At 44.6% G+C, this 27,862-nt stretch overlaps 2 protein-coding genes across 9 annotated transcripts in view; one reads left to right on the forward strand and one right to left on the reverse strand.

Moving 5' to 3' along the window:
- The window catches only part of USP13 (ubiquitin specific peptidase 13), a 71,712-nt gene extending 62,371 nt beyond the window's left edge, over positions 1–9,341 (forward strand). For both annotated transcript variants that reach the window (XM_079977770.1, XM_079977769.1), the window contains 3 exons: positions 716–878; positions 2,641–2,725; positions 3,372–9,341. In XM_079977770.1, coding sequence (XP_079833896.1) covers positions 716–878; positions 2,641–2,725; positions 3,372–3,465 — 342 coding nt within the window. In that variant the 3' untranslated portion in view covers positions 3,466–9,341. The remainder of the gene's footprint in view (positions 1–715; positions 879–2,640; positions 2,726–3,371) is intronic.
- Positions 9,342–17,259: 7,918 nt separating this feature from the next.
- PEX5L (peroxisomal biogenesis factor 5 like) overlaps positions 17,260–27,862 on the reverse strand; it is a 192,532-nt gene continuing 181,929 nt past the window's right edge. For all 7 annotated transcript variants that reach the window (XM_079977930.1, XM_079977928.1, XM_079977927.1 and 4 more), the window contains 4 exons: positions 25,888–26,085; positions 22,322–22,487; positions 21,744–21,901; positions 17,260–19,615 (listed from right to left, as the gene is read on the reverse strand). In XM_079977930.1, the coding sequence (XP_079834056.1) occupies positions 19,411–19,615; positions 21,744–21,901; positions 22,322–22,487; positions 25,888–26,085 (727 nt within the window). In that variant the 3' untranslated portion in view covers positions 17,260–19,410. The remainder of the gene's footprint in view (positions 19,616–21,743; positions 21,902–22,321; positions 22,488–25,887; positions 26,086–27,862) is intronic.

Here is a 27,862-nt window from a genome sequence, read left to right on the forward strand (position 1 = left end):
CTGGAGTGGAAAATTCAGAAATGTGCAGTTTGTGTAACAGTGAACTGAATAAGAGGCTTATGGAACCATAAGGTCAAAGTTATTTGGGCCTGAGATTGATGGGCATGAGCTGACATAATTAGATGAATGACATGGATAAAGTAGGCTGTAGCTTGCAAAAGCTGGTGCTGAATTAAGTTAGCTTGCATTTTTTATTACTGCTGCAGCAGCAGCCTGAGGGCTTCATTCACTTGTTGCCCTCCCCTGGCATCATAATATTTGTAACACATGCTCTTCCCGGTGGTTAAGATAGAGGATTACTTGTCCAGCTAGGGGAGGGTATCCTTAGTTTGGTACCAGACCAACACAATCTGTCCAGACTATGTGGGTGGAAGTTAAATATGACATAGGAGCAAATACGGGATTATGGCAACCACATTGCACAGCCTAATACAGCTGCTCTGCTGAACTGAAGGAGACTCTGTTGAGGCTGTCACTGTCCATGGTGCTTAAATCAACTCAGTGAGCTTCAGACATGTTGAGAAGAAGCCTCTCTGCTGCAGCGGGAATATTTCCATTTGCAGCAGATTTTGTCCTCCACCTTTTGTTTGTGTTTCCCATACAAAGGGAACAAAGCAGCAACAGGTTTTTTATTTTTGGGAAAAGGCACCCAAACCACAATGGTTGTACAGATGCTGATGGCTGTTGGCTATTTTATCTTCCTATTGGTTGGCAGAATAATAACCTGGAGCATGCATTAGACTGGATCTTCAGTCACCCAGAGCCAGAGGAGGAGAACGAAACAACTTCTGAAACCATGGACCTAGAGAACCATGTGAATGCCAACATCCTTGCAGAATCTGATCCAGAAGGACCCAGGATCAAAGACGGTTCTGGGCGTAAGTTTCCCATAGACACTTTGCTTTGGTTGTTCATATCTTATTCCCTTTCTCCAAATGTATTTGCTACAATTATGAATCGCTTCTCCGCTATCAACAGAAATGGTGATATACAACCATGTACAAAATGCACAATTATCAGTCAGTCTTAAAATGACAAATACCAAAATCAATTCAACACGGAACTAAATGGCTAAAGATCAACAGTAGCAGTATCCCAAACCCTCTCAAGATACCCTGAAATGCCTTTCAGAACAGCTAAGTTTTGTCCAACCTTGTAAAGGTCAGCAAGGAAGGATAGGTTCATTTGTCTATTTTATTCAACAAATGGGGTTATTTTGTGCTGCCTGAGTAAGACCAAAAAGATGCAGACAAGTCATATTTAGTCTTTTTTAAGAATTCTAATTATGGCAAACTAAAAACCCTAAATCAGCAAGTTGGCTTTTGATTTCTACAGACCTCTTCCTGATGAAAAAAGGGAATGGGAAGAAACATTTTCATAAGCACACCTGCAAATGTACAATATTCGTTGTAACGATGCGCTCATTAAGGAGCCAGGATTCACTGCAGGCCCCCTGTTGAATGTATGTTTGATGGCAAACCTGGGCTTGTTACTGTGTAATGTGCGAAACAACTCTTTGGTGTGCAGCAGTCCTCAGGTTTAGCCCCGGGCAACTCTCATTAAAATGACTCTGGTGGCAAGGCTGCCTTTGTTTTAGGATCCCATAGCCCTAGTTAGACTAGATAGTGCAAGCTGTGTGGACTATTGATTTGAAGCAGCTTTTGATACAGATGCCCAGAGGAGGCAGACATTTCTCTGTGCTGCTTGGACACATTTAGACTTACGTTTTCTCCTCTTTTTTATATCTGCCTGTAACAAAAGATAATCTGCTTCGTTTTTTACCTTGATGGTCACAGTGATCCTTGCAGAGGGGGCGGGAATCTAAAACCAGCCACAGGATGGAGCTGTTGGACAGCAGCTGAAGAGTACTGAGCAGAAAGAAGTAGACCACAGTCACCTTAGAAAGCCTGGAAGTAGCAAATAGTGCTTGGCTCTTTTTCTCACAAGGTTTTTGTGGGGCCATGAGAATAATCGGAATATGAAAGTGTATTTTGGGGCATTGTTATAATCATTTGGTTGGAGTGGTGATAACACCAATGTTGCAGGTTCTATCAGTTTAAAATATATTTTTTAAAAAGGCAATAAAATATAATATCAAACATTTGAACAATTTCTCATTAATTCAAAATACCATTAATCCCAGAAGACATCTATAATACAGGGAAGGTTAAGTGTGGCTGAGATTGTGATATGGCTCCTCTTTGCGCATGACAAAGTATCAAAACACATGGTAGATAATCTCATATAACAGTTGCTACGCCAGCTCCATTACATTTCAGTATGTTTCTCTGCAGAAGCATGGGGTGTAGAGGGGGCAGAGAGACCATGCCCGGTTTTTACTTCCGGGTGTGTGTTTACATTAAGAGAAGAACATGAGAGACTATCTACATGCAGGTTCCGTGCTATTTTCTAGATGTCTGTTTCATTTAAAAATGGATTTCTTGGGTGGGTGGGTGGGGGAAACAGACAAGCATAGTATGTCCCCCTGAATCCCCTGATGGAGGGGAAGGTTCAAAATATGATGAGTGAAACGAATGGATAACTAACCATGATGCTTGCAACGTGCGACTGCTGGACTTGGCTTACTAAGGACATCTCTTCACATCCCTGCTTCTCATATTTGGTATTTTCCTTGCACAGGATATGAACTTTTTGGGTTCATCAGTCACATGGGAACATCTACAATGAGTGGCCATTATGTTTGTCACCTCAAAAAGGAGGGAAGGTGAGTAGGTGGAACTGTTAGATAATAGAAAATTAGTAAAACTCCCAGGATTGAACAAAGCTCAAAGTGAGCTTGGCACTTTGGTCTTAACCACTTTGTTGTGGAAGCAAATTCCACTGAAAGGACTAGGGCAGGCTTCCAAGTTAGCATTGCTGGATCTACCTGATCTCTTTCTCCTCCTTTCCGCCTGCCTCAATCCAATCATGCTCTTGTCTCCTAAGCTCTACTATTCCCCCTCACATTCTGTCCTTTCTGGCAAGATTCACCTGCATTGATGTTGGGCCCCTGCTTATTGCTTCTGTCCAAATGCTGACATGAACTCCAATCTGAACGTGGCTTTAATCCTGCCCATGAAATACAGCATGTGCCAGCAGATCCCTGGACGCAGTCTGCAACGCCCAGTTTACAGCAGAAAAAGAATCCTAAGATTTTCAGCAAATGATATTAAAAAGACCAAGAGGTATCCAGATTGGGCAGTAAATTCTTTTGCTGTCTGAGAACTCTCAAGGCTAATAATCCAGACAAAAGGATGCTGGATAAGGGTAGGATTCTGACCTACGTTAGAGCCCCCCAGGATTGGGCATTAAGCCTGATTTCTCAATACACTCATTGCCTTTTTCTTTTTTCTCCCATCTCTTTGTTTCAGGTGGGTGATCTACAATGACCTCAAAGTCTGTGCCTCTGAGCGACCACCCAGGGAGTTGGGGTATATTTACTTTTACCGCAGGATACCGAGTTAGGCCTTAGTAAACGCCCCTTGGCCTTAAGAAGCCATAAGCCTTTTTATTCTGCCAAAAAGTCGTTTCAAACAAGCAAAGCCTTTGGACTGCCAAAAGGAGCAAAAAGGAAAACATTTGGGTACTATTTATAGCTTAAAATCAGGATCAGTCATTTGATGCCTTCTTAACACTGTAGTGGAGGAATTTCTGTTGGGTCACAGCGCGTTCTAGGATTTTGAAAAAAAAAAAATGTATACACTTTGTGGCGACCTCAAGGCTGTTCTGATCACTAGCCGAGATTGCAACAAGCAGCTGGAGAACACGAGACTGCTCTCAAACTCTGAAACACCCACCTTCTTACCTCGCAAGTCAGTTTCGACCCTCAACAACTGTTACGGAATCAGTGATGGTAGCCAAGCCGCTGCCTTTGACTGGAGAGTTTACCACCACCCTGAAGGGAATGTTTGGTGGAAGATCTGTTTGCCAGCCTGAAAAAGTGGCTTAGTTGTGATCCTGCTTGTATCTCCATGGTTAGATTTCCTTTTTTCCTTTTCCTTTTTTGAATAGCACTGTGTTATCCCAGGATGTAACGGCCCAGAATATGTTGCAGATGTCAGCGTGTGAAATCAAGGCTCATAACTGCAGCCAAGGGAGCTTGCAGTTTGGCCAAACAAACAAAAAAATCTGGGTGTTCATTTTTATTTTAAAAAAAGGTGCTTTGGGTGGCTTCAAAACATACCTTCCATTTCTATGCCTTGACCTAGCAATTGCTGATGGTTTGAGAACTCGCTTTATAAGAAAGTGCCCATTTCACCCATTTCAGTGGATCGGTATGCACATTGGTGTCTGTGCGTGTGTCTGCTTCTCCCATTGTGAGATAAATGCTCACACATGCAAAAGCTCTGTGTAGTCCTCAGTAGGGCTGTGGATCAGCAAACTGCAACTTGGCTGTTCTTCCTCCTCGGTTATTCATGCTTTTGCATATACTGTAGAGGGAATCCACTCCATGGGTCCCCATGACAAGTATTCCCATCCTGCTTTGTAACGTTTACAAGGGCTCACCTTGTGACTAGCTCTTGCCCCACCTTCTTCCCCTGCCCCGGCAACCGAAGGAACTAGAGTTGCTAGGACGACAGGATGGGGGAGAGTCACATGGTGAGGACATGCAAATGTTTGTGGATCAGTTGGGAATCCTTTACCACAGAAGAAGACCTCATCAGGGTCGTAAAATGTACTGGACCCGAAGTCAGTCAGCTTTGATTTTCCTTCCACTTTTATGCCGCTCTAGTACTTCCCACAAAATATTTTAAAGATAGGGACCCTTTATGGAGAAGCTAAAATATATAACCTTCTCTGGCAATGATGCTCCCTAGAGGAACCGTGTCTAGCAAATATGCAGACAGCCCTGTTCTTCTGGCATAGCTTGTTTAATTATTTAAAATTTCTTCCCATGAAATAGCCTGCTGATGGATTGATTTTTTTTTCCATTTTAAAACCATCATATTGACTTGTCAGCAGTTTGCAAAGGAGCCAAGTATCCCTTTCTTAAAAAAACTCCCCACTGCCTCCAATGTCTTCTTTTCAGTTTCACACTATTTCCACTGTACTATTTGATGGGTTTGCAAGTGTAAAAGGGGTGTGTGTATTTTTGTTTGTTTGTTTCAATTCATTGTGTGAACTCATGGGCCTGGTAAGTTCTTTTTTATTACTTTTTTGCCTTTGTTGAACTACTGGATTGTTAGGGAATTTGCGATGGCAAATAAAGTGGTGCCTACTGATTTGGGTCAAGCAAATGCAGCTGTTACCATAGAAAACAGCGGACAAACCTGTACCAAGTATAAATCTTCAGTAAATGACATACTACTTGCGCAGAAGTTCAGGAGACATTACAGTGTGTGTGTGTGTGTGTGTGTGTGTCTGTGTGTGTGTGTGTGTGTGTGTGTGTACATGCACATGCACATACACAGAGTTTCTTTATGGAAAGATTGGTGTTGTGGCTATTTATGCTTGGAGCCAGCATCATTTGAGGCACTAGTGCTGCAGCTTAAGACCTTGTATCTCAGGTTAGATTCTACAAATCAACAGCCACAAAAGGCAGAAAGAGGCTTTCGAGCCCAGCAACACTGCGAGTGGTGAATCCAAAGCCTATATCTTGGGGCCTATTCTACCATCACCACTTTGCTTTATTTACAGCACTGCTACAGGCATGTTAGAATGCTGATCTGTCTCGCAACCTAGTCCCAGGCTACCTTCAATTACAGCTTCTCAAGTCACTATGAATGTACCACAAAATTTGCCGGCTGATCTGCTGCTACCTTAGAATGTGTCACTGGGGGAATATTTGTCTAATGCTGATGATTTCTGCAGAGTCTGGATTTGTCACGTTGTGCGTATTTAAACAAGGTCTCCTGTGCCTGCGAAAATTCAGCAAAGTGGTCTTTCCTCCACCTTGTGGACGTATAAGGGCTAGTTCAAAGCAGGCGAGATCTGCTATGCCAGCATCCTGTATCTAAGTGTAAATAATGTGAACTCTCAGTGTGTTCCTTCTTGAATCTGGGAGCCAGTCAGATTTCCCAGAAGCAAACTTGTTAAGCTATCTGCCTGTATAGAGACTCTGATCTAAAATAGCTCTCTCTCTCTCTGTGAATATTTATATATGAGAGTGAGAGATGAATGCATGCAAAGCACAGTATCCAAACCCAAAGAACAACAGCTGAGAACATGGGTAGGCAAACTAAGGCCCAGGGGCTGGATGCGGCCCAATCGCCTTCTCAATGCGGCCCGGGAATCAGTGTGTTTTTACATGAGTAGAATGTGTCCTTTTATTTAAAATGCATCTCTGGGTTATTTGTGGGGCATAGGAATTCATTCATTCCCCCCCTTCAAAATATAATCCGGCCCCCCACAAGGTCTGAGGGACAGTGGACAGGCCCCCTGCTGAAAAAGTTTGCTGACCCCTGGCCGAGAAGCTCAGGCATTGGTGCTTAAGGTATTATCTGGCTCTTTATTATCAGACATTTGCTCCCTGCTTCTCCTTCTGGAATGTTCTTTAGCACAAAGCTCCACACATATTTGTGTGCATGTGCACGAGACAATTTAAAATAGCAGGGTAGAAAAACGTGACAGAACAGCATTCAATGGTAGTTGAGATATGGGGGTGGGGTTTGAGGGGGGAGCTGTGTTTTCCTCCAAGTCCTCAACTTGTCCCTCACAAGTCAGTAAATAGTTTGGGGTCAGTAAATAGGCTTGTATATCTTGGTGGAATTTGAATCTTGGATGCAGATAAACTCTGGATGCAACCTACCAGGTCTTCCTCATGAGCCCTGTTGAAATGAAATGGGATCAAAAGCATAGATTATAATTATTAAATTTGTGTACCACCCTTCATTCGAAGATCACAGGGCAGTTCACAGCTTAAATTCATTTAACAGAGCTTGCAGAGAGAGGATTTTGGTGGATGGTTCCTTCATTTTACATCTGGGGCTGTGCACATAAAGGTTGTGGGCCAACCCAATTTAGCTTATTGCTGTGTAATTACTCAAGTGGGGAGTGCCATCAATGAAATAGGTACACGCATGACTCTGGAGGATGAAGGCAAGACTTTGCTTTTAAAAGCACCTCCTCCTCAGTCCATTGGCATTTGAGCTAGGATGAAAGGGCAGTTCGTTCAGCATGGCAAGTACATGGTTATTAGTGACAGACAGCTGAGGGCACTGCCCTTAAATCTGGGATTAAAGCCTAAAGACTCCCAGCTAAATATAAACAATGGGGCTTTTTTTCACCCTCTGGGAAATTTAGAGAATTTGGGATCTGTTCTGAGTCAACACCCATGCTATACATTTGAAGGACTCTTTTGTACCACTTTAACATTCATGACACCCCACCCAAAGAAAGCTGGAAACTGTCGGGTATTGGCAACTGTGTCTCTGCGAAGGGACTCCAAACAACTCTCAGCACCCTTAACAAACTACAGGAAGAAGCTGTGACTGTTAAAGTGGTATAAATGGGGGGGGGGGCTTAAATATATGGTTTGGATGTCACTTTAGTTGTCTTTTCTGCTAAATGGGGTCCCTAGCAGCTCTTCCTCCTGTGTGCAGTTGGCAAGCACAGCATTTTTTTCACTACTCCATCGCATCATTGACTTAATCCCCTCCCCAAAAAGGTGCAATCTGCTGGGATGTTTCCCTGCAAGAGTGGCATTGAAATGAATGGGAGAAGCACAAGAAGACCCTTTGTGTATGAAAAAGCCCCATTGGATTCTGTACGGAGCCATACAATAGGAATAAGGAGCTCTTTGCTTCCACTTTCTAGTCAGTTTGATAAAAAGACCGCTTCACATTTCAAATTCTTCTGCAAAGTTACCGGTAGTTGTTGTCTTTTAAGAGAAAGAGGATGATAATTTACTTGGATTAGAATTCGGTTGACTTTTGTTGTAGATTTGTAAACCGAGGAAGAAACCCCAAAGTATTATTTTCCATTTGTTTTCACCATGGTCAAGCTGATGGCTGATGTCCACATTTTGAACACCAACTTGGCAACACCCAAGTGACAAAGAATCAAAACTTAATCTTTATTGGACATGGGAGCTGGTCTCTTCCTTCCAATTTGTTCCTTGTCAATGTTAATCATATGCAATCTAGGAGAGTTGCTCTTCCTTGCCAACAAACAGTATGGTGCTAATAGATGAGACCTGCGTACAAAATGTTACACTGGAATTGGCCATTGTTAATGGGGTTAAATGTCTCCTTGATTAGCATCATCCTGTTTGCTGGCAAATAAGAGCCAGTTTGTTGAAATGATCCAGCAAGTGCACACATGTATGAAAATTACATCTCCATGAGTTATCTTACATCAGGGACTCTCCTTTAAAAAATGTTCCATGGATAACTTGCTTCATGGTAACTTTTCCGCATTTAATGCACTGACAAGATTAGTGTTCGTGCCCCGAGTGCCTGATGTCAGCTGTGTTAAAATCCCATGCTGGTAAACGCTGCTCAGATTGTGTCCGTCCCACAAATTACAGTGCTGGCTTAGCGTGACATGTGAACCACTACTTGTAGTTTTTTCTCTTTCCAGTCATGGGAGGAAACCAAGGTTTGTTCTTGCCACCCTCTTGAGGTTTATATGGAGGAAATCAAGCCATCAACACTGGGCTGGTTTGCAAATAATGCTAAGCCAACACTGGTCTCTTTGCAAAGGGAGACGCAGGGCAGGCAGTATTAGAGCAGCTTGTAACAGCATGCTGTTGGTTCACAGTAAACCATGGTTTGTTTGTAACTATGGCTTACTGTTATGTGTATGGGGCCCAAGTGACCCCATGGATAAAGTTGCATCTGGTGCTGGATGAGTGCTATTGCAGGCACCACTTCATGGCAGCAACACCTGTGAGTGTGGTGTTTGGCCCATAAGTGCCGCGGCACATTCATCAATCATTGCAGTTGTAACTATGGATGTGGCGTATTTAAAAGTATATGAATCTGCCATTGTGTTGCAGATCGGTAAGGCAAACTATCTTAAAATGTATCTCCAGTTTATATCCTTTGTTTTCCATCCTTGTGGCAGTTTTGCTAGGTCCCACCCTCCTGATTTCTGAGGCATTGAACGACTATGCAAATTTATGGTGGAACTGGCTGTGCCTTTTAATTTTAATCTCTTACACACTCCTTCCCTTTTCTGCTTCTCACATTGGATCAGATTACTGTACGAGTCCTGCCCCACTATTTGAGGTTAACTACTGTATCCTGGAAATGTTTGCAATTTGGATGAGTTTTGCACTGTTCCGAATTGTCGGCGTGAAATGCTAATCATCGTTTGAAGAGAATCTGTCTGCCACAAGAAGGGATGTGAATGAAATGGTTGCAACTGTTTTAAATTAAAAAACAAAAAACAAAAAAAAATTTTGCATGTCTTGGTTTATGTTGTCTCTTCCACACAGAAACACACTTTTTTGTGTGCTCACTATTTCCAAATGATTTGACAGGGTTGCTTGTGTCTTCCATCAAATCCTGGATGCATTTGAGGACTGGATGAACAAAAGCGTAACTCTACTTTGGTTCTTAACACAACAAAGCAACTTTATGTATGGAGGAGGAAATAGCTTTCACCCTGGCAGAAATAAATCCTTCTAAATCTCTAGGCAACAAATAACTTGAAGCCACAGACAAAGTTTATTTTAGAACATATTTAAAAATTGCACGATTTTATAAATGCAGGAAAATAAATACAATTTAATAAGTGGAAAAAGAATCAAAGGAAGGCATGCTTCCATTACCGTACAAAAATACATTTACTGTGGTGCTCTGCAAATTTTTTATCTTATCAGCCTTATAAATAAAACACACTAAATATCCATACAGTTCCAAGTTAAAAGCATAGGTTACATTAAAGAGCAGAGCACGGAAACGTCACTTTGAAGCTTCATTAAACTATAGAACTGTTGTTTCTTTAACTATTATATGCGGCTAATAATGCACTAAGTATTTAGAGGCAGAAATGTTTTGTTTTTTTATTTGCAGGCTAACCTTAAACCACATAGATGTTTTCCTCAGACTGGGTTTCTCTTGGAAGTGAATGTAAACATTCAACCATTTATTTGGTTTCCAGTGGCATCTTTCATATTTTAAGGCTCCGCTTCCTGCAAAGACGTGCTCGTGTTTGCCTTTATCTCCAGGAATTTTGAACCTAATAGAGTTTGCGAAAGTCAGTATTATATTCTGACCATACTTTAAACTTCTTATAATTTGGAACACAGATGTTTTCAGCAAAAGCTCTTGATCTGCCATCATTGTATGGAGAATCCACAAGTAGAAGGCCCCAGGTCCTTTCTCTATAGTCTGTTTTCATGCCCCCACTTCTAAAGTATTTATAAACCTCCACAAATTTGGGGTTTCTTCAAGCCTTTTGCTACCACCTCCTTCATGATACCATTTTGGTCACATAAGGATCCAGACTTAGAAAATGGGTTTGTTTTTAGGATATAGGTTTGCATGAGGAATAAGATCCTTTGGTAAATGACCCCTCAAAAATATATATATATATATATTGGTAAATCTTTGCAGGATTGATGCCTCCACGAAATAAATTACCCACCAAGATGCAAATGAGCTGCAGACTTGTAAGCTATTATTGACTGTACTTGAGCTTTAAAATAATAAAAAAAAGACCCAGACTTGTTTCAGGATACTGAAAATTTGTATAGCAGAGGCAGCACAAGGTTCTGTTCAAAACTATATATGCTCTTAGTTGCATCTATTTAACCTTACACCTGATATATAAAAAATATATATTTATAAACATTTCCCCTAAATTTACAGTTGATAAATAGTACAGATATTTTTTTTTAAAAGCTGCGAACGTAAAATGCGATCTTCAGCCCACTCATGATACACAGAGAGGAAATTATGCAAATGGAGGAAGAGGAAGCATCGTAAGGCCAAGGTCTTCCAAATAACAACCGAGCCATGGATTTGTGTCAGCAGAGCTAGGAGCTGGCCTTTAGTATGTGTTTTTCTCCTATGGCAGAGAAAGGCTGGAAGGAGAGTATGAATAGGAAGAACACGGTGACCTCAATTCTCACCTCTGCAGCATGCACACACAAAGAAATTCTAGTTTCAATGTCTTTGGCAGTCATTCACCCACCTCTTTAACAGATATACATATACCGTGCAGACAAATCTTTTCTTCTAAGCCTTAATGGCAGCCCAGGGATGTGGTTCTGGGTGGGGGTGGGGAGCAGGGAGAGGGAGGGCGCAGTTAACCCTTCCTTCCCCAGCTGCTGCCCCTAGGAATCCCATCCCTGTGTTGCAATTTGGCCTAGGAAAAGCGACCCCATTTGCACAAATAGGAGCTTGCTTTGTACGTCTTAATTGCCAGGTGGGGAAGCCCAGATTTGAAAGCATCCTGAGCTGCATTAGGCCCGCGTTCAATTGGTTCCCTGAAGTCACTTTCTCTGTGGATCTTCTGATGGGATAGCAATCCTTCCAGCACATCCCTGTTGAGATGAGGGCTCAGATTCCCTCTGAGGAGATATCGTTCAACATCCTTGCCCTAACACCCTCAGACCCAAGGTGGATGATGATGGATGAGAATATTGACCAAACCCCTGCTAGGAGAGTGGGGAATCCACCCGATTCCCCAGCAGTACCTTCAAACCCTCATATGTGTCAAAATGACTGTTGTAGATGTATGGGCTCCCAAGATGGCAGACATGTCTACACCACCATCTCGAGCTGTGTTAACTGTCATGGTTCCCTCTCTCTCACACCCCTCAAAAATAGCCAGTGAGAATAAAGGCTTTATTACTATTTTAAAAATTGCAAACCCTAGACTTGCCGATCAGAAGGTCGGCGGTTCAAATCCCTGTGACAGGGTGAGCTCCCGTTGTTTGGTCCCTGCTCCTGCCAACCTAGCAGTTCGAAAGCACATCAAAGTGCAAGTAGATAAATAGGTACCACTCCGGCGGAAAGGTAAACGGCGTTTCCGTGCGCTGCTCTGGTTCGCCAGAAGCAGCTTAGTCATGCTGGCCACATGACCCGGAAGCTGTATGCCAGCTCCCTCAGCCAATAAAGCGAGATGAGCGCCGCAACCCCAGAGTCGGCCATGACTGGACCTTTACCTTTACCTTACAGCCCACTTAAGAAAACTATGACAGTTTATGGCGGGGAAGCCAACCTTGCTCTCCTGTTCTTGTTGACTTGCTGACTTGCTGGATGTGGGAATCCTGATGCTCTGCTGCATTCTGGGAGATCCTCTGACCTAGAGGCCCTGCTCCTTCCTCTGCCTCTACTCAGAGGTAGTCTTAAAGCACATGAGTGGATTAGTGTTCCCTCAGTCCCACTACGTGGCATGACTCACATGGGAACTCTATGCGGTCTGTGCAATAGAATAGTATGGTATGTTTTTCTACATTTGGAAGTGCAGCTGCTGTTCCACTGACATGTTCGGCAAGAACAGTGACCATGTTTTGAGCCGAGGGGAAAAAGCTGTAAAAGGAGGCAAGCAAAGAGTGCAAGACCTTTGCAGAGAATTAGGCTGTAGCCAAGGGTCTGTGTTTTTCTGTCCTAGCCTGTCGCTAGTAGTTTGGTATCTCAACCTCAGTTACTGCTTTCTGCCCCAGCATGGAAAGAATATATATCCTCAGGTAACTGTGCCCCAGTATCCCCATCGTAACAACCCCATATATTCTGCAGGCCCCTTGATTCCTGTGGTGGTTAATGACATGTCCTCCTTTGCTAGCAGTGACTGCATCCCACTTTTGACTCCTTTCTTCCTGGCTCAGTGCTCCTTTTGGACTCGGTGCTTTAAACCCTGTCATCTTACTCTCTCCTCCAATTTGTGAGCCATGCAGAATAGCAGCAAATCTGCAAGCAATGGACCACAGCTGGTCCCAAGGCATGTTGGTGCCTATGGTGGAGGAGTCCTAAATGGGACTCATTCCCCTCCCCCAAGTCTGGCAGCAAAACATGCAATACCTGGCCATTCGCCACCCTGATAAGCCTCTCCATTTGGCCCGTGGGGCTGTTTTTGCCAAGCTGTGCCCATCTGCCCTGTACCTGATGCTGTATCTGACTTCAGGCATGGGGCAGGTAAGGTTGTGACAAAGCAGGGTCTGCCTGCACCTTTGTAAGTGCTGGTAATCGACAGATTGCCAGCCCTTGCCTGGATTCAAACCCTGCCTGCAAAAGGAGAGGGGAGATGTCCATTTGCAGGCTAGTGTAAATCCTCAGAGGAGTGCAGAAGTATGGAGCTGGCTCACCAATGGCTACCTGGGGGGGGGCACCTCCCTGGCTAATGACAGGGTCAAGGTGTGTTTCTTGCCATCCATGCGCCTCTTATAACTCCATAGTAACATAACACTGTCCCCGCATTTTAAGACTATATAGCTAACCTGATGTATCTTTCAAACCCAGTTACCTAAGGGAAGTGAACCGCAGCTTGGTGTGTTGATTTTGCTATCTTAATGATGTAGTCATGCACAGCATAAACTTACGTTTAAAAGATTTGTTGCTTTTTGACATGCGTTATACCAGTAGTGCGCTTTTTAGGTTGGTGTTAAATACAGCTCGCATGCACTACGTTGCTACCTGAGGCTATGTAATTCCTTAAAATATATATATATATATTTACAAACTTGCACTGCTATTAGAAAAAACCCCTTAAATATATATCAAGAGAGGGATAAATATATATATATAAATATATATCAAGAGAGGGATATGTATACTAACTCAAAAAACAATATTTATATGTAGATATAGTTTCTCAACTAGCCATAAAAACAATGTCTTGAATGAGAAAGAAGAAAACCAAAGTTTAGGGTATACACACACACACACACACACACACACACACACACACTGCAGGAAGAGAAGGCTTTGTTGAAACAGGGAGGCTCCTTTTTAAAACTGCTCTGCTAGAATAAATTTGAAGCTGCAGAAACTATGGGTAGTATTCAGCTATGTTTTAATCAAGAGTAAACCCAATGAAATTATTGAACATCACTAAAGCTATATCCACACCATGCAATTAAAGCAGTATGATACCTTTTTGAACAGCTTCCCCCAAAGAATTCTGGGAGCTGTAGTTTGTTAAGAGAGCTGGAAGTTGCTAGGAGACTCTCATAGAGCTACAGCCTACAGAGTGATTTAACAATCAATCACTCTTCACAAGGGATTCTGGAAATTGTAGTTCTGGAAGGGGAATAGGGGTATCCAACAACTCTCAGCAACCTTAACAAAATACAGCTCCCAGAATTCTTTGGGAGAAGCCATGACTGTTTAAAGTGGCATTGTAGTGCATTAAAGGCATGGTGGGACCTTAGCTGAATACCACCCTATGATTTGCAAGAGTGGATCTACATGTGGCACTTGACACAGGGCTGCTGCCAAAAATGGTATACCTGTGTTCAATTCTCTCACCTCCCCCCCTTTTCCATGTTGATTTTATCTTCCTGCTTCCGTAAAGTTTAGTCAGATGTGCCCATGCCCTCGCTCCGCCTGGTCGCTCCACATCACTGGCAGGAAAACGACATAATACATTTGACTAAAAGAAAGGAGAAGATGTGTTGGCACAGGGATGTCACTTTGGGCAGCAATCCTGCATTGTCTACTGCAAGTAGCTCTACCATGGAGACACAGCTTATAATGTCAAGTGTCAATGAGTTCCAAAGCTTGCACTAAAAGTGAACCTGAAAGCTGGAGGCAGGGAACAATGTTCTCCAATGTGTGCGTGTGTGAGGAGGAAACCTGTCTTCACCCTGTCCTCCACAAGAGCAGGACCAGAGCAGTAAAATGACACTGGCCACATCCACACTATGGATTTAAAGCGCTATGACGCCGCTTTGCACAGTCATGGCTTTCCCCCAAAGAATCATGGGAGATGCAGTTTGCAAAGGATGCTGAGAGGTGCTAGGAGACCTCGGTTCGCCTCATAGCGCTACAATTCTCAGATTGGTTTAGCAGTTACCGGTAATCACAGGGAACTCTGAGAGAACTGTAACTCTTTGCAAGGAATAGGGGGTCTCCTAAAAAAACAACCTCTCAGCCCCCTTAAAAAACTACAGTGCCCAGAATTCTTTGGGAGAAGCCGTGCTTTGTGGTATTCTAGTGCTTTAAAGGTATGGTGTTAATGAGACCACAGTGAAGTACCGTATTTTTCACTCTATAAGATGCACCAGACCACAAGACGCACCTAGTTTTTGGAGGAGGAAAACAAGAAAAAAATATATTATGAATCTCAGAAGCCAGAACAGCAAGAGGGATCGCTGTGCAGTGAAAGCAGCAATCCCTCTTGCTGTTCTGGCTTCTGGGATAGCTGCACAGCCTGCATTTGCTCCATAAGACGTAAACACATTTCCTCTTACATTTTAGGAGGGAAAAAGTAAGTCTTATAGAGCAAAAAACACGGCACACAGAAGAGGACAGAAATCAGCAGGGCAGCAGAAGTAGTTGCTTTAAGGCTACTACTAGAAGGAGCAAAGTCTAGGTTTCCTTCAACAGACAGTAGATCCCTTCTATGGATGAAATACACATGATGCTAAAATTGCACTCTTTTGTAGCATGCATCCTTTAAAAAACTGCCCTGTGATTTAGTCAGCGTGGTGGTGTGTAAATGCAAGAGTTAGGCTTGCACCATAATCCTGTAAAAAGAAGAAGAATAAAAAATAATCCACTTCCCCACCCCAGGCTGCTATTCATTCAGAAGCCCCCATAAGCAATGTTGTGAGCTGCCCACCCTGTTGGCTTGGTGGTGAAGGGAGCTATTTTCTTCAGAACCACAAGGAGGGGAGGGAAGGTTAACCGCCTCTTGGTACTGTTGAAAACCACCACCACCAATTCTGGTTGACTATACAGTTTGTTTTTAAAAAGTAGATGCCACTTGTGTGTCGTCTGACCCAAATTGTTGTCCATTTCAAAGGTGCTGGAGGACATCCCTACCAGATTGTGCTCCTTGGCCCCCAGCTCTACTCAGATCTGCCCTGTCCAACAGGCTACACAGCAAGAAACTATTCTGAACAGTTTCCAGTCTTGCTAATGAACTGTTGCATCTGGACATTGTAGAATCATAGAGTTGGAAGAGACCACAAGGGCCATCGAGTCCAACCCCCTGCCAAGCAGGAAACACCACTGTGAGCAATGAGACAGCAAAGGTGTTTGTTCATAAGCCATAAAAATAAATGGCCGTTTTCACCAGATACGCAGTAGTAGCATCGCTGCATGCAGAGAAAGAATGGCAAGATGGATTGGGGCATTTACATCCTAAGTTTTATTGCTGTCTGTGTAAAGATCTTTGCTTATTACTACTGAATGGTTTCTTTTTTTTCTTGAAATGCACTCTGCTTCTGGGACCTTGTGTGTAGGCCTACCGATCAGCTATCATATCCCCGTTTATGAATTTGCCTGGAGCATATAGCTATCAGCTGTTGGAGACAGCAGTGCTGGCTTCAGCGATGACAAAGAAGAATTAATTTATATACCACTTAATGCCGAAAACAGACTTCTAAAGCAGTGGCTTTTAGACTTTAGGCTCACAGGACCCACTTAATTGCTTATTTACTAGAATCCTGAGATTGACCAACCAGGGCCAGGGACAAATGATGTACACTCTAAATTAAAATAATTCTGAACCCAGAAATTTGTTTTAGATACCATAACTTAACTGAGTTCACAGTTCTTTCACATTAAAATCCAATCCTAAGTAACCCGCCTTGCCCCTTCTTGCCTCATCCAACAATGATACAGTGGATGAGGGTGTGTGCGCCATTTTGTTTTGCCATTGTTAAACGATTGGGAGTTGGAAACCCTTGCCAATCTACTTGCCAGGCTTCTCCCAGTGGATCTTCAACTATTCTGCCCACTGCCGGCCTAGATAAACCTTTGGTCTGAGCTAGCAAGGCAATTCTTAAGGTGCCTTGAATTTAGAGCAGCGGTGGGGGACTGTTGGCTCACCAGATGTTGCTGAACTACAACTCCCATCAGCCCCGGCAAGTATGGGCCCATGGCCAGCAGGGATGATGGGAGATGCCGTTCAGCCACATCTGACATTTATGGGCATGGTTCTGGGTGATCATTTAAAAGAACATCATTACATTTAGGAAACATTCTCCGCTTGGGCTGTGCCAGCACATCCATGTTTTCAAGGAGGTTTGAGAATGAACTACCTGCTAAGCCGAGTCACCAGCACTGATAAACAAGCCAAAGCGATCAGGCTTCAAGGAGTCCAAGTGATACCCTGTGTGTAACATTCCCAAGTATGAAATGCTGCATACCCTCCTTTTCCCTGTTTTTATACCATAGTTTGTGATATTATTTTTTTAAAAAAAAGAAAAATACAAATATTCACTATTTTAGAAAATGGAATTATCGATACATCCTGATAATCCATCTTGGATGGAAGGTTCTTCATGTGCCTTAGCTCTGGCACTTAACGTTCCATTCAAATGTCTAATGTCATCTAAAAATCTAGCATTTTGTCTACTTCTGAAATCAACTGGAATTAAAGGGCACTTTATTTCCTTGGGACCCAATGGATCAGGACATTTCTTCCGTGTAAGCCCCACTGAAATCTGCTCTGGAGTGTGACTCCCATTCATTTAAATGGGGCTCGCTCACTTCCTGGTGACCTTGAGTGGATTTTTTAATTCCTTCAAGCACCGAGTTTGAAGATTTTGGAGCTGATCGTGTACCGTCAAGGAGAGTGGAGAATTTTGCCATCCCTTCTCAAAATAGTTCAGCATCAGCTGAAGCACTTTTGCTAGACCAGGGGCTGCAAGCCCATCTGCTTGTTTTCTTCCAAAAGGGCGAGGGAACAGATGTCTGTCCTTCGATTGCTGACATTTGCCTCCCATTAACACCCGTGCTATATCCTCTCCCATGTCTTGACTGTAATTTATGGCTCCTATTTGCATTTTTTTAAACAGCCTGGAAGGAAGCTGCGTCTTGTGTCAAGTTCCTTATTGGTCCTTTGCCAGCATGGCTGAAACTGCATATTTCTCTCCAAATGTGTAAAAAGTATATTATATTCCCCTCCCCCCTTTAGAAATAAAAACAGAAAAGCTAGATTAAAGTGCAAATGAACCCATTGATCATGGTCCTTGTTGCGAGCTCTGCTCAAAGCAACACTCGGTGGACACAGTGGACCTCTGACCAGAGCACTGGGCAGCCAGCTGCTGAACACTCTGCCATCACCCGCTAACAGTGTCTGCTTGCTTGATGGAGGGGAAAGAAACCTGTGTGGCAGCTACCTAGCAACTGCACAAAACACCCCCTGACTGCTTGGGAAGTGATTTCAGGTACATTCCTGCACTGCTAGGTACCAACTCACGATTTCAACCGCAACATCCCTGCAGAATCACTGAAAACAGACGTTGGTGGGCTACATTCTTAGCAACAGGTTTACCTCTCTTAGAAAAAGGGGCATGGGGTTTTGAGAGACAATTTGTGGATTCAGGAAGGGGTTTGAGGTGCACCCAGGTACCCATCCAGGATGCCCAAACAGTTGGGGCCAGCCCTACCCATGCATACCCCCCCAAAAAAAACTCTCTAGTGCAAATTGCAACTTAGCAGCTGTATTTAATGCTGCGCCAGAACCGTTCCACTGGTGTAATGGAATTTCCGTTTCCTCTCCTCTCCCCATGCACCCTCAACATCTGCTCCAGAGGGTTCCCCAAACCATCTAGAGCTGGTTTTGAGGGCACCCAGGAGGCTGGAGAGAACAGGAGAGGGAGAGGAAGTTCTGCTGCACATACAGAAACCCTCTGCATCAGCGGTGCTGCATTAGAAATGGCCCTCTGTTTGCACAACCCATCCCCTACAGCATATGATTCAACCTTCAAATTCTCCATGCGTAGACTTCTCGGATCTTATGAGATCTCTGCTTTGGAGGGCTTCACGGGATCCAGACTCCAGAATCAAAATCCAATTAACGTTTCAGCCGTAGATGGTTGCTAACGGTGGGGAAAACGCAGCTACTCCAGCGTTTACATATGGATGGCCGCAGATGTGGGAAAGGAACTGTGGAAGATGGAAGTGAGGAACCACCCATTCTCCCCTCTGCTGGCTGTATTTGAGGGGCAGAGGAAACGCTACCCAACACCTTTCCTGTGCTCTAATGCACATGGTAGCATGATAATCAAAACCCATTTTCTTTGTACAAGTACATGTCATAAGGAATATCCAGGTGAAGTTGTTTTGTCCAGTTCCCCTATGCACCATACTAGCTGTTGTTTCCATGTGGACTTGAGCAAGGTGATATTTACAAGGTTTTGTGCTTTTAATTTTCTGGAGATCTGGTGGCATCCCATAGAACCCTTTCTGCTGCAAAGTGTCCGTGTCGCCTTTCTCAGTCCAAGCAGGGAATTCAAAGATATTTCTATTTCTGTATAGAACTAGATGGGTTGGGCTTTCTTTTTTCTTTTGAGGGCTTGGTTAAGTGTCTCTCTGTGTGAGTCTTTCTCTCTCCCTGTGTGCATCAGGGTTCGATGTTGAAAGCTTTTAGTAGGACGTCCAGATCGCCCACATTAGCGGCCTGGAAAAGTTCTGGCTGGTCCATCATAGACAAAGCAATCCGGAGAGCTGCCCAGATATTACCTGAAATTGCAGGGTGAGGAACCTGCTGCTGATTCCGGCTCTTTCGTTGCAAATTGAGAGCTGTGAGGAAATTGCTGACTGCCTCTCTGTTGGGTAGAAGAGAATATGTGTAAAAATTGGGGCCAACACATCTGCAGAACAAGAATCCGAAGCAGCAATGTGTCATGAATCATATTCAGCAATCTCATTTTTCTACACTTCTTTCCAGAATCACCTCAGGTAATGCAATCCCTTTAAAACAAAATTGCTCTGGCTCATCAGCCCCACCCAATGTGGCTAATGGAAGTTACAGTCTAATATCTAATATCTGGTCAATCACTTGCAAATATCCAGAGCCCTGCCACTGTCAATAAATCTAAGAAATTGCCATCCCATGCATTTTGAGTTTAAGACACCTTTCTTCCACCAAGGGAGACCTAGTACACTCTGGCCTACCAGCTTTGCAGGGCAATGACATGTTATGAAAATGAGAAGCCCCTTGAAACTGCTTGGGGGAAAGGCCATTTTTTCTGAGGGTGATGCATGACCTCCCATTTCCCGTGTCCTTCATGAGTTGTGTCATTTGAGCTCATTTTTACAAGTATTTAGAAAAGGGTGAGGGGCCACTAGGGGGCGCATCGGAAGATGGCTGACAATAACATCTCTCCGACCCACACGAGGTAATTTGGAGGCTATGATGGGAGTAATTAGCCTCCCTACCCCCCCCCGGATGGTGGGGGGACTGCCCTTGCCTGCTGTGCCCTATACCACCCCCAAATTTGTGGGGATGGGGGCACTAGGCACAAAGCCCTCCTGTGGGATTCCAGCACTCCTGGACGCCGTCCCTGATCCGTGCCACTAGCTGCAAGAACTTCAAAATAAACAATTTGGATGAAGGAATGCACATATCTCAAGGAAGGAGGGGGAGTAAAGACTGCTAACAGAATAGATCTCTGATAAAACAAGACAAGAATAAAACATGAGAAGATACGCCAAGATACGGTATGGCAAATGACTGATGGGGGAGGGGGGAAAACTTTCCTTTCTTTCCTTATGTGATTAAACAAGAATCCCCTCCCCTCACGAGTCAGAATTGTCGTTTTAAGGACTTAAGCTGTGGATTTAAGGCTGTGTGGAAATAAACTTTCGAACCAAAGCATGTTTTAAGAAGAGCGTAGAATGTATAAGAGCTTTGGAATGACGCAGTTAAAAATGCCGTCGCCATATTGGGAAGTTCTGTCGGAGGACTTAAGTCTGAGAGGAGAAATAGAGAAATAGAGATGTTTTTATATTGTGGGTGAAACTCCTCAGTGGGACTTAAGAATGACAGTTCTGTAATTAATGATGGAAAGAGCGCTGCTATCTATGAAGGTGATGATATATGGAAACCATCTCGATTTGAGGATTGGAAGAACGGAAAATTCACACAGGATTATTATTGGTGTTTATCGGCTTAAGGAGACTATCAGAAGAGATCATAAAGAAAAAAGAGAAAATATATGAACAAGATGTGATGTGGAAACAGCAAGATAAGACTGGATAGAATTATGAACTCTGTTTGGACTGATTTGGATTGATTTGGACATTAACGCAGTAGCAAGAAGATGATCAGAATCCCCCTTCGGATCTTGAAATATGGGTCCCCCCAACAAAATTTAAAATTCGGCTTTGTAATTCGGAATTTATGTGATGGGATTTAATTTGATTTGATTGGCCGGTTAATAAAAATTATTTTAAAAAAAAGAAAGAAAAGGGCTAAGAACACATCCCCATTCCTTCTTTAGACATCAGTCTTTGAGCCATAAGCTAGCAAAACGGTCATCAGCATGGCAGGTGGGCTGCAGGACCAGGATGTGGAACCTGTGGACCTCCAGAAGTTGTTTGAAGACAGCTCCCATCACTCCTGACTATTGGCTATGCTGACTGAGGCTGATGGGAGAGAAGTCCATCCAACAACATCTGGAGGGCCACAGGTTCCCCACCCCTGGTGTAGGTGGAAATAAAGCAACTTGTGTCCCCAAGTGGCAAACATTAACGGTATACATGAGACCATAAAGGGTAGACACCAATTGGGTGGTCCTTTCTCTGCTCCTGGTCACCTAGCAACTCCAGCCATTGGAAATCAACCCTCCTCCAGTTTGCATGGCCCCATTCTAGACTCCATTTCATGGTCCCACTATAGAATTATGGGAAGAACCAGCTGTTACATGTAAAGGGTGGCTGAACTGTTCTCACCTGTATGCTCCAAGGTTGATGCAGCTTATTCCTAAATTGTACCTGGACCTGATGAAGCCAGGCTGGATTTCCAGTGCTCTCGTGTAAGCTTCTACGGCTTCCTCACTCCGATCTCCATTTGCTAAGGTTGCACCGAGACGGTTCCACAATGAATAATCCTGAGAAACACAACAGCAGCTTTCTAGTATTGGTGCAATCCTTACATATATAGTTTTTTCTCTCTCTCTCTCTCTCTCTTTGCCAGCAGCCTCAAATTAATGACTGGTGGAGTGGAGGGTGAAGGGGGTGGGATTGGAATTAATTGCCTTCTCCATTAACTGGCATAGAACATGAGAACATGTCTCATAGCTATGGATAACTCCCCATAAAACAACTTTGATTCATTTGCAGGCTAGTCAGAAATGGGGCAGGAATAGAACTTCTTGAAAATGGGGCTCTCTCCTTGCAATTAAGATTTCTATTTCAGGCACCAGAGTATTAATGGCAGGAGTGACAGCTCATTAATGCAGGCCCAACTTTAAGAACAGACAGAAGAGGAGAGTGTCAAAAGCCCGTTAATGCAAAAGTGTTAAACTTACCTCGGGCCGAACTGTGAGGGCAGCGCTAAATGCATCTATTGCTCTGTTGAATTCACCGTTCAGGTGGAAGAGCACGCCGAGTCCTGTTTGTAAGTCCGGGTCTATCATCTCCCCGTTCTGATGGGCTCCCTCCAGGTATAGCTCCTTCACCTCTTCCAGCAGTGAACTGGAAGAAGAGAGCAGCACAAGGCAAGTGTAACATTTTAAGAGCGGTCTAGGGACGCGGGTGGTGCTGTGGGTTAAACCACAGAGCCTAGGGCTTGCCGATCAGGTGGTCGGTGGTTCGAATCCCCGCAACGGGGTGAGCTCCCGTTGCTCGGTCCCTACTCCTGCCAACCTAGCAGTTCAAAAGCATGTCAAAGTGCAAGTAGATAAATAGGAACCACTCCAGCGGGAAGGTAAACGGCGTTTCCATGTGCTGCTCTGGTTCACCAAAAGTGGCTTAGTCATGCTGGCCACATGACCAGGAAGCTGTCTGCGGACAAACACCAGCTCCCTCTGCCAATAAAGTGAGATGAGCGCCACAACCCCAGAGTTGATCACGACTGGACCTAATGGTCAGGGGTCCCTTTACCTTTACCTAGGGTTTGTGAAACGGCCATCCGGGCCCTCAAATCATATGGTCCATTATTTTTGCCTTGGGTGTGTGTGAACCCTACTGAAACCAGTTCTACAGGTTCTGATATGTCAGATTGAACAGGGAAATGCTGGTTTTGGTGGGCACCTATGGGCTAGCGTCCATGACATCAACGTGACAGCTCCCCTCCTCCCTCAGTCTGTGAAACCATGTTATAACTACCGCCAAGTTTGTGAGTGTGTAAAGCAAAGGATGAACAAGCATCTGTATACATAACCCTCTCATGAAAAACCCAAAGATATAGTCAACTGACATGCAAGGGGAGAAGTAGCACAGAGCACTAGTCTAGCATTCAAATTGCATGGATGGACAAGTTGTGAAGTCGAGTTCACACTGCAGGGGAAGCATGTACTTCAGGGTTAGTCAAAGTTGTGCCTGATGTATGTTGGAGTAGAATTTCCATCAGTCCCAGCCAATATGGCCAATGGCCTAGGACAGTCTTTCTCAATCTTGGGTTTCCATATGTTGTTGGACTACCGCTCCCATCATCCCTGACTGCTCCCCCTGCTGGCTATGGGTGATGGAAGCAGAGGTAGATATAGGGTAATGGGACGAAGTCGGTCACATTGGGTGCAGAGCCTTGGGGGTGCCACAACTATGATGCAGAATGGAAGGTGAGGGTGAATTTTGGCATTGCACAGGATGCCGCTGAAATCTGAGACCCCAAGTGCCATCATTGATGGAAGTTGTATTAGTAAAATAATAATAATAATAATAATAATAATAATAATAATAATAATAATAATAATAATAATTTATTTATACCCTGTCCTCCCCAGCCAAGGCCGGGCTCAGGGCAGCTAACAAGCAATAATAAAAACAAGTTGAATGAATACAACTTAAAAACAAGATTAAAATACAACATTAAAATATTAAAATGCAGGAGGAGAAAGGAAAAATAAAAAAGAAAGAGGGGGAGGGGCGGGAATCAAATTGGCTCCAAGCCAAAGGCCAGGTGGAACAACTCTGTCTTACAGGCCCCGTGGAAAGAAATCAGATCCCTCAGGGCCCTGGTCTCATGAGGCAGAGCGTTCCACCAGGCTGGAGCCAGTGCTGAAAAGGCCCTGGCTCTGGTTGAGGCTAATCTAAATTCCTTAGGGCCCGAGACCACTAGCGTGTTGCTATTTATGGACCTTGAGGCTCTCCGTGGGGCATACTGGGAGAGGTGGTCCCGTAGGTACAAGGGTCCTAGGCCGTGAAGGGCTTTAAAGGTCAAAACTAGCACCTTAAATCTGACCCTGTACTCCACCGGGAGCCAGTGCAGCTGGAAAAGCACTGGGTGAATATGCTCCCATGACAGAGACCCTGTGAGGAGCCTCGCTGCAGCATTCTGCACCCACTGGAGTTTTTGGGACAGCTTCAAGGGCAGCCCCGCGCAGAGCGAATTACAGTAATTATTAGTATTATTAGTATGCCTCCCATCATCTGCAGATCTCAGGGCAGTTCACAACATTAAAAACCCCACAAAATGCATAGTAAAAATAAGAATAACAACAAACCCCAAATCCCCCCTCCCACAACATGTTCAAAAGGGATGTCAATCAGCCCAAGGCCGGTTGAAAAGGAACGTTTTTGCACGGTGCCTAAAGGTGTATAATGAAGGCACCAGCCAAACCTCCCTGGGGAGAGAATTCCACAAATGGGGAGCCACTGCAGAAAAGGCCCGTTCTTGTGTTGCCACCCTCCAGACCTCTTGTGGAGGAGGCACATGAAGAAGGGCCTCAGAGGATGATCTTGGGGTCTGGGTCAGTGGCGTAGCGTGGGTTGTCAGCACCCGGGGCAAGGCAAGTAGTTTGCGCCCCTAACCCCTAACCTGCCGCCGCTGCCAGCTTCTTCTTGCTGCTGCCTGGGCTGGCGTATTTACGGTAAGGTAGCCACGGCGGTGGCTGCGGGTCCGTGTCAGGTGATCTGAGGCGAGTTGCCGCTGGCGCTGCCGCCCAAACGATGCCGCTTGCCCGGAGGAGGGCAGAGAGGCGAGGAAAATGCAACATGGCCCAGCAGCTGCAGCAGCAGCGGCGGCGGCGGGGCTGTGAGGAGGGGCTGCCTGGCGTGCCCTCCGCAGCCCTGATGTGCAGGGACCGCGTCGAGCGCTGAGAGCCGCTGCCTGCCGGACACCTTCAGCCCAGACGCGCACACAGCTCGCCGGTTCCGCGAGACATGGGGCTCTGCTACAGCCTGCGCCCGAGGCTCTTCGGCGACTCTGGAGGCGGCGAGCGAGCCCCCCCCCAGATGTTGCGCCCAGCGTGGCCGGCCCCCCCTGCACCCCCACGCTACGCCACTGGTCTGGGTAGGTTCATAGGGGGAGAGGCAATCCTTGGGGTATTGCGGTCCTAAGCCATTTAAGTTGTAGTCCAACAACACCTGGGTTTCCCCAGCCACTCTGGGTGGCTTCCAACAAAAAATTAAAGATAAAGGTAAAGGTACCCCTGACCAACAGGTCCAGTCGTGACCGACTCTGGGGTTGCGCGCTCATCTCGCTCAAGAGGCCGGGAGCCGGCGCTTGTCCGAAGACAGCTTCCGGGTCACGTGGCCAGCGTGACTAAGCCACAGCTGGCGAGCCAGCACCAGCGCAGCACACGGAAACGCCGTTTACCTTCCCGTTGGAGAGCGGTCCCTATTTATCTACTCGCACTTTGAGGTGCTTTCGAACTGCTAGGTGGGCAGGAGCTGGGACCGAGCAATGGGAGCTCACCCCGTCGCAGGGATTCGAACCGCCGACCTTTCGATCAGCAAGTCCTAGACTCTGTGGTTTAACCTACAGCGCCACCCGCAAAATATTAAAAGACAATAATTCATCAAATATTAAAAGCTTCCCTAAACAGGGCTGTAACATCTGAAGGAGACCACATGACTTTCTTAAATTACTGTGACTGCTTTTAAGAACTCCCAAATCTATTTCATAATGCCCATTTATCAGACCTTCTGTTACCTTTCTTCTGCTGCCTTGGACATCCTCCTGGTAAGTGCTGGGGATCCTTTTTTACTCCTGGCGATGTACTTGTATTTAGGATTCTGCCTGATCCAGTTTCTTAGCGCTTCATAAGCCTCCTGCTGGTGGCTGGTGTTTGTAAAGCTCACAGCCAAGGCCATCAAGGCTTTCAAGTTGTTTGGCTGGAGCTCTAGGCACCTGAACAGAATAGCGGAAACCCGTATTAGTTAGATCCCTCTCGATGCGTTGGCATAAGGCCTGATAATTTGAAATGCAACACTTAAGCTCAGCCAACAAAGGACTTTGCTAACAAAATATTTAGACATTTATTATTTTTTGGTTTGTTTATAATTAACAATGCAGGTTTACTTGGCAGCAAAGTCCCAGTCTGCAGACTTTGGCTGCAATCCTAACCCCACTTAGCTGGGAGTAAGGTGCATGGACTTCAGTAGGACTGAGTAGACATAATTAGGATTGCCCTGTCAAGTATACATAGGATTTCAGACTTGGCTTAACCATTTATCCTTGGTTCTTAAAAACCACCTCTATTGGCAGGCAGTGAAGTTCACATAACAACTGCTGACCTCAGCATCACCACTGGAATCAGAAGATGCATCCTAGCAATTCATTGGGGTCCAACTTGGGCATCTTAAGGTCAAATGATATGACTATCCAGCCTGGCATGGATGGTGGGATGGCTTTGTTTATAGATTTATAAACCACTTCACAACCAAAAGTGGTATACAGTAAAATAAGATGGAACCAGGGCTCCCCCCCCCCCCGCCAGAATTTGTCGGAACCCAGTTCTGGAACCTCTCAGGTAGGCACCATTGCCATTATAAGAGAACAAGCGAGGCAATTATAATATTGTGGCTATGATATGATAGATAGAAGATAGGGTGCAGTAGAAGGGGAGAAACAATAGCTCCAGGGGAAAAGGGGTGGGAAGTTGACAAAAATAAGAAAAAAAGACAGAATTGTGTTTTGACTGTATATGTTAAAAATCATTGAAACTATATATATTTAATATACCGTATTTTTCGCTCTATAAGACGCACCAGACCATAAGACGCACCTAGTTTTTGGAGGAGGAAAACAAGAAAAATAATATTTGGAATCCCAGAAGCCGGAACAGCAAGAGGGATCACTGCGCAGCGAAAGCAGCAATCCCTCTTGCTGTTCTGGCTTCTGGGATAGCTGTGCAGCCTGCATTCGCTCCATAAGACGCACACACATTTCCCCTTACTTTTTAGGAGGGGAAAAGTGAGTCTTATAGAGCAAAAAATACGGTATATGAACAAGGGAGGCATTCATGGTGAATTCCGGCACCTCTTTTTGTAGCAAAAAAGCACTGGATAGAATACAAAACATTACAAACTCAGCAGGGTTGTATCCAGTGTGGCACAATCCTACAAGCCCCCTTCATAAATGGAAGTTTTTTGGGTGGTTGTAGGGGTGCAGGATTCATGCACATGGTTGCTTCCCACCCCTCCCCCCGCCAGTTTATTTATTGTATGCCGGGAGGGAACCTGTGAAAGGGCTACAGTAATGGAAGCATTGTTAGATAAACGGATTAGCTTATTAACACAGCTAATATCATTAGGTTTGGAGAGTATATACTCAGTGTGAGGAGAAAATGAATATGACGCAGCTAACTTTCTGAGCACAAGCAGAGAATAATAACTAGCATTAGAAAATGTGGCACGACTGTTATCTGCCTAGTACTGGAACAGAGGCAGCGGCAGAAACGATCACCATATACTTAACATGCGGCTGTCGGGTTGAGTTTAGCTCAATTAAGGAGCACTTCTAATGAAGAGATAAACTTTTAGGAAGTGCGCAAGTGCCAGGAATACCAAGCAGGCCTCCTGTTTGCAGAGTTCCTTGGTTGTGTTTGCCGGACGACATTGCCTTTTCCCACGTTCCCATTTGCTTGATTCAATAACATACCAGATTAAGTTTTGCAGATCCCTTT

Source organism: Podarcis cretensis (genome assembly GCF_951804945.1).
Source record: "Podarcis cretensis genome assembly, chromosome: 5".
In the NCBI taxonomy this organism is placed as follows: Eukaryota; Metazoa; Chordata; class Lepidosauria; order Squamata; family Lacertidae; genus Podarcis; species Podarcis cretensis.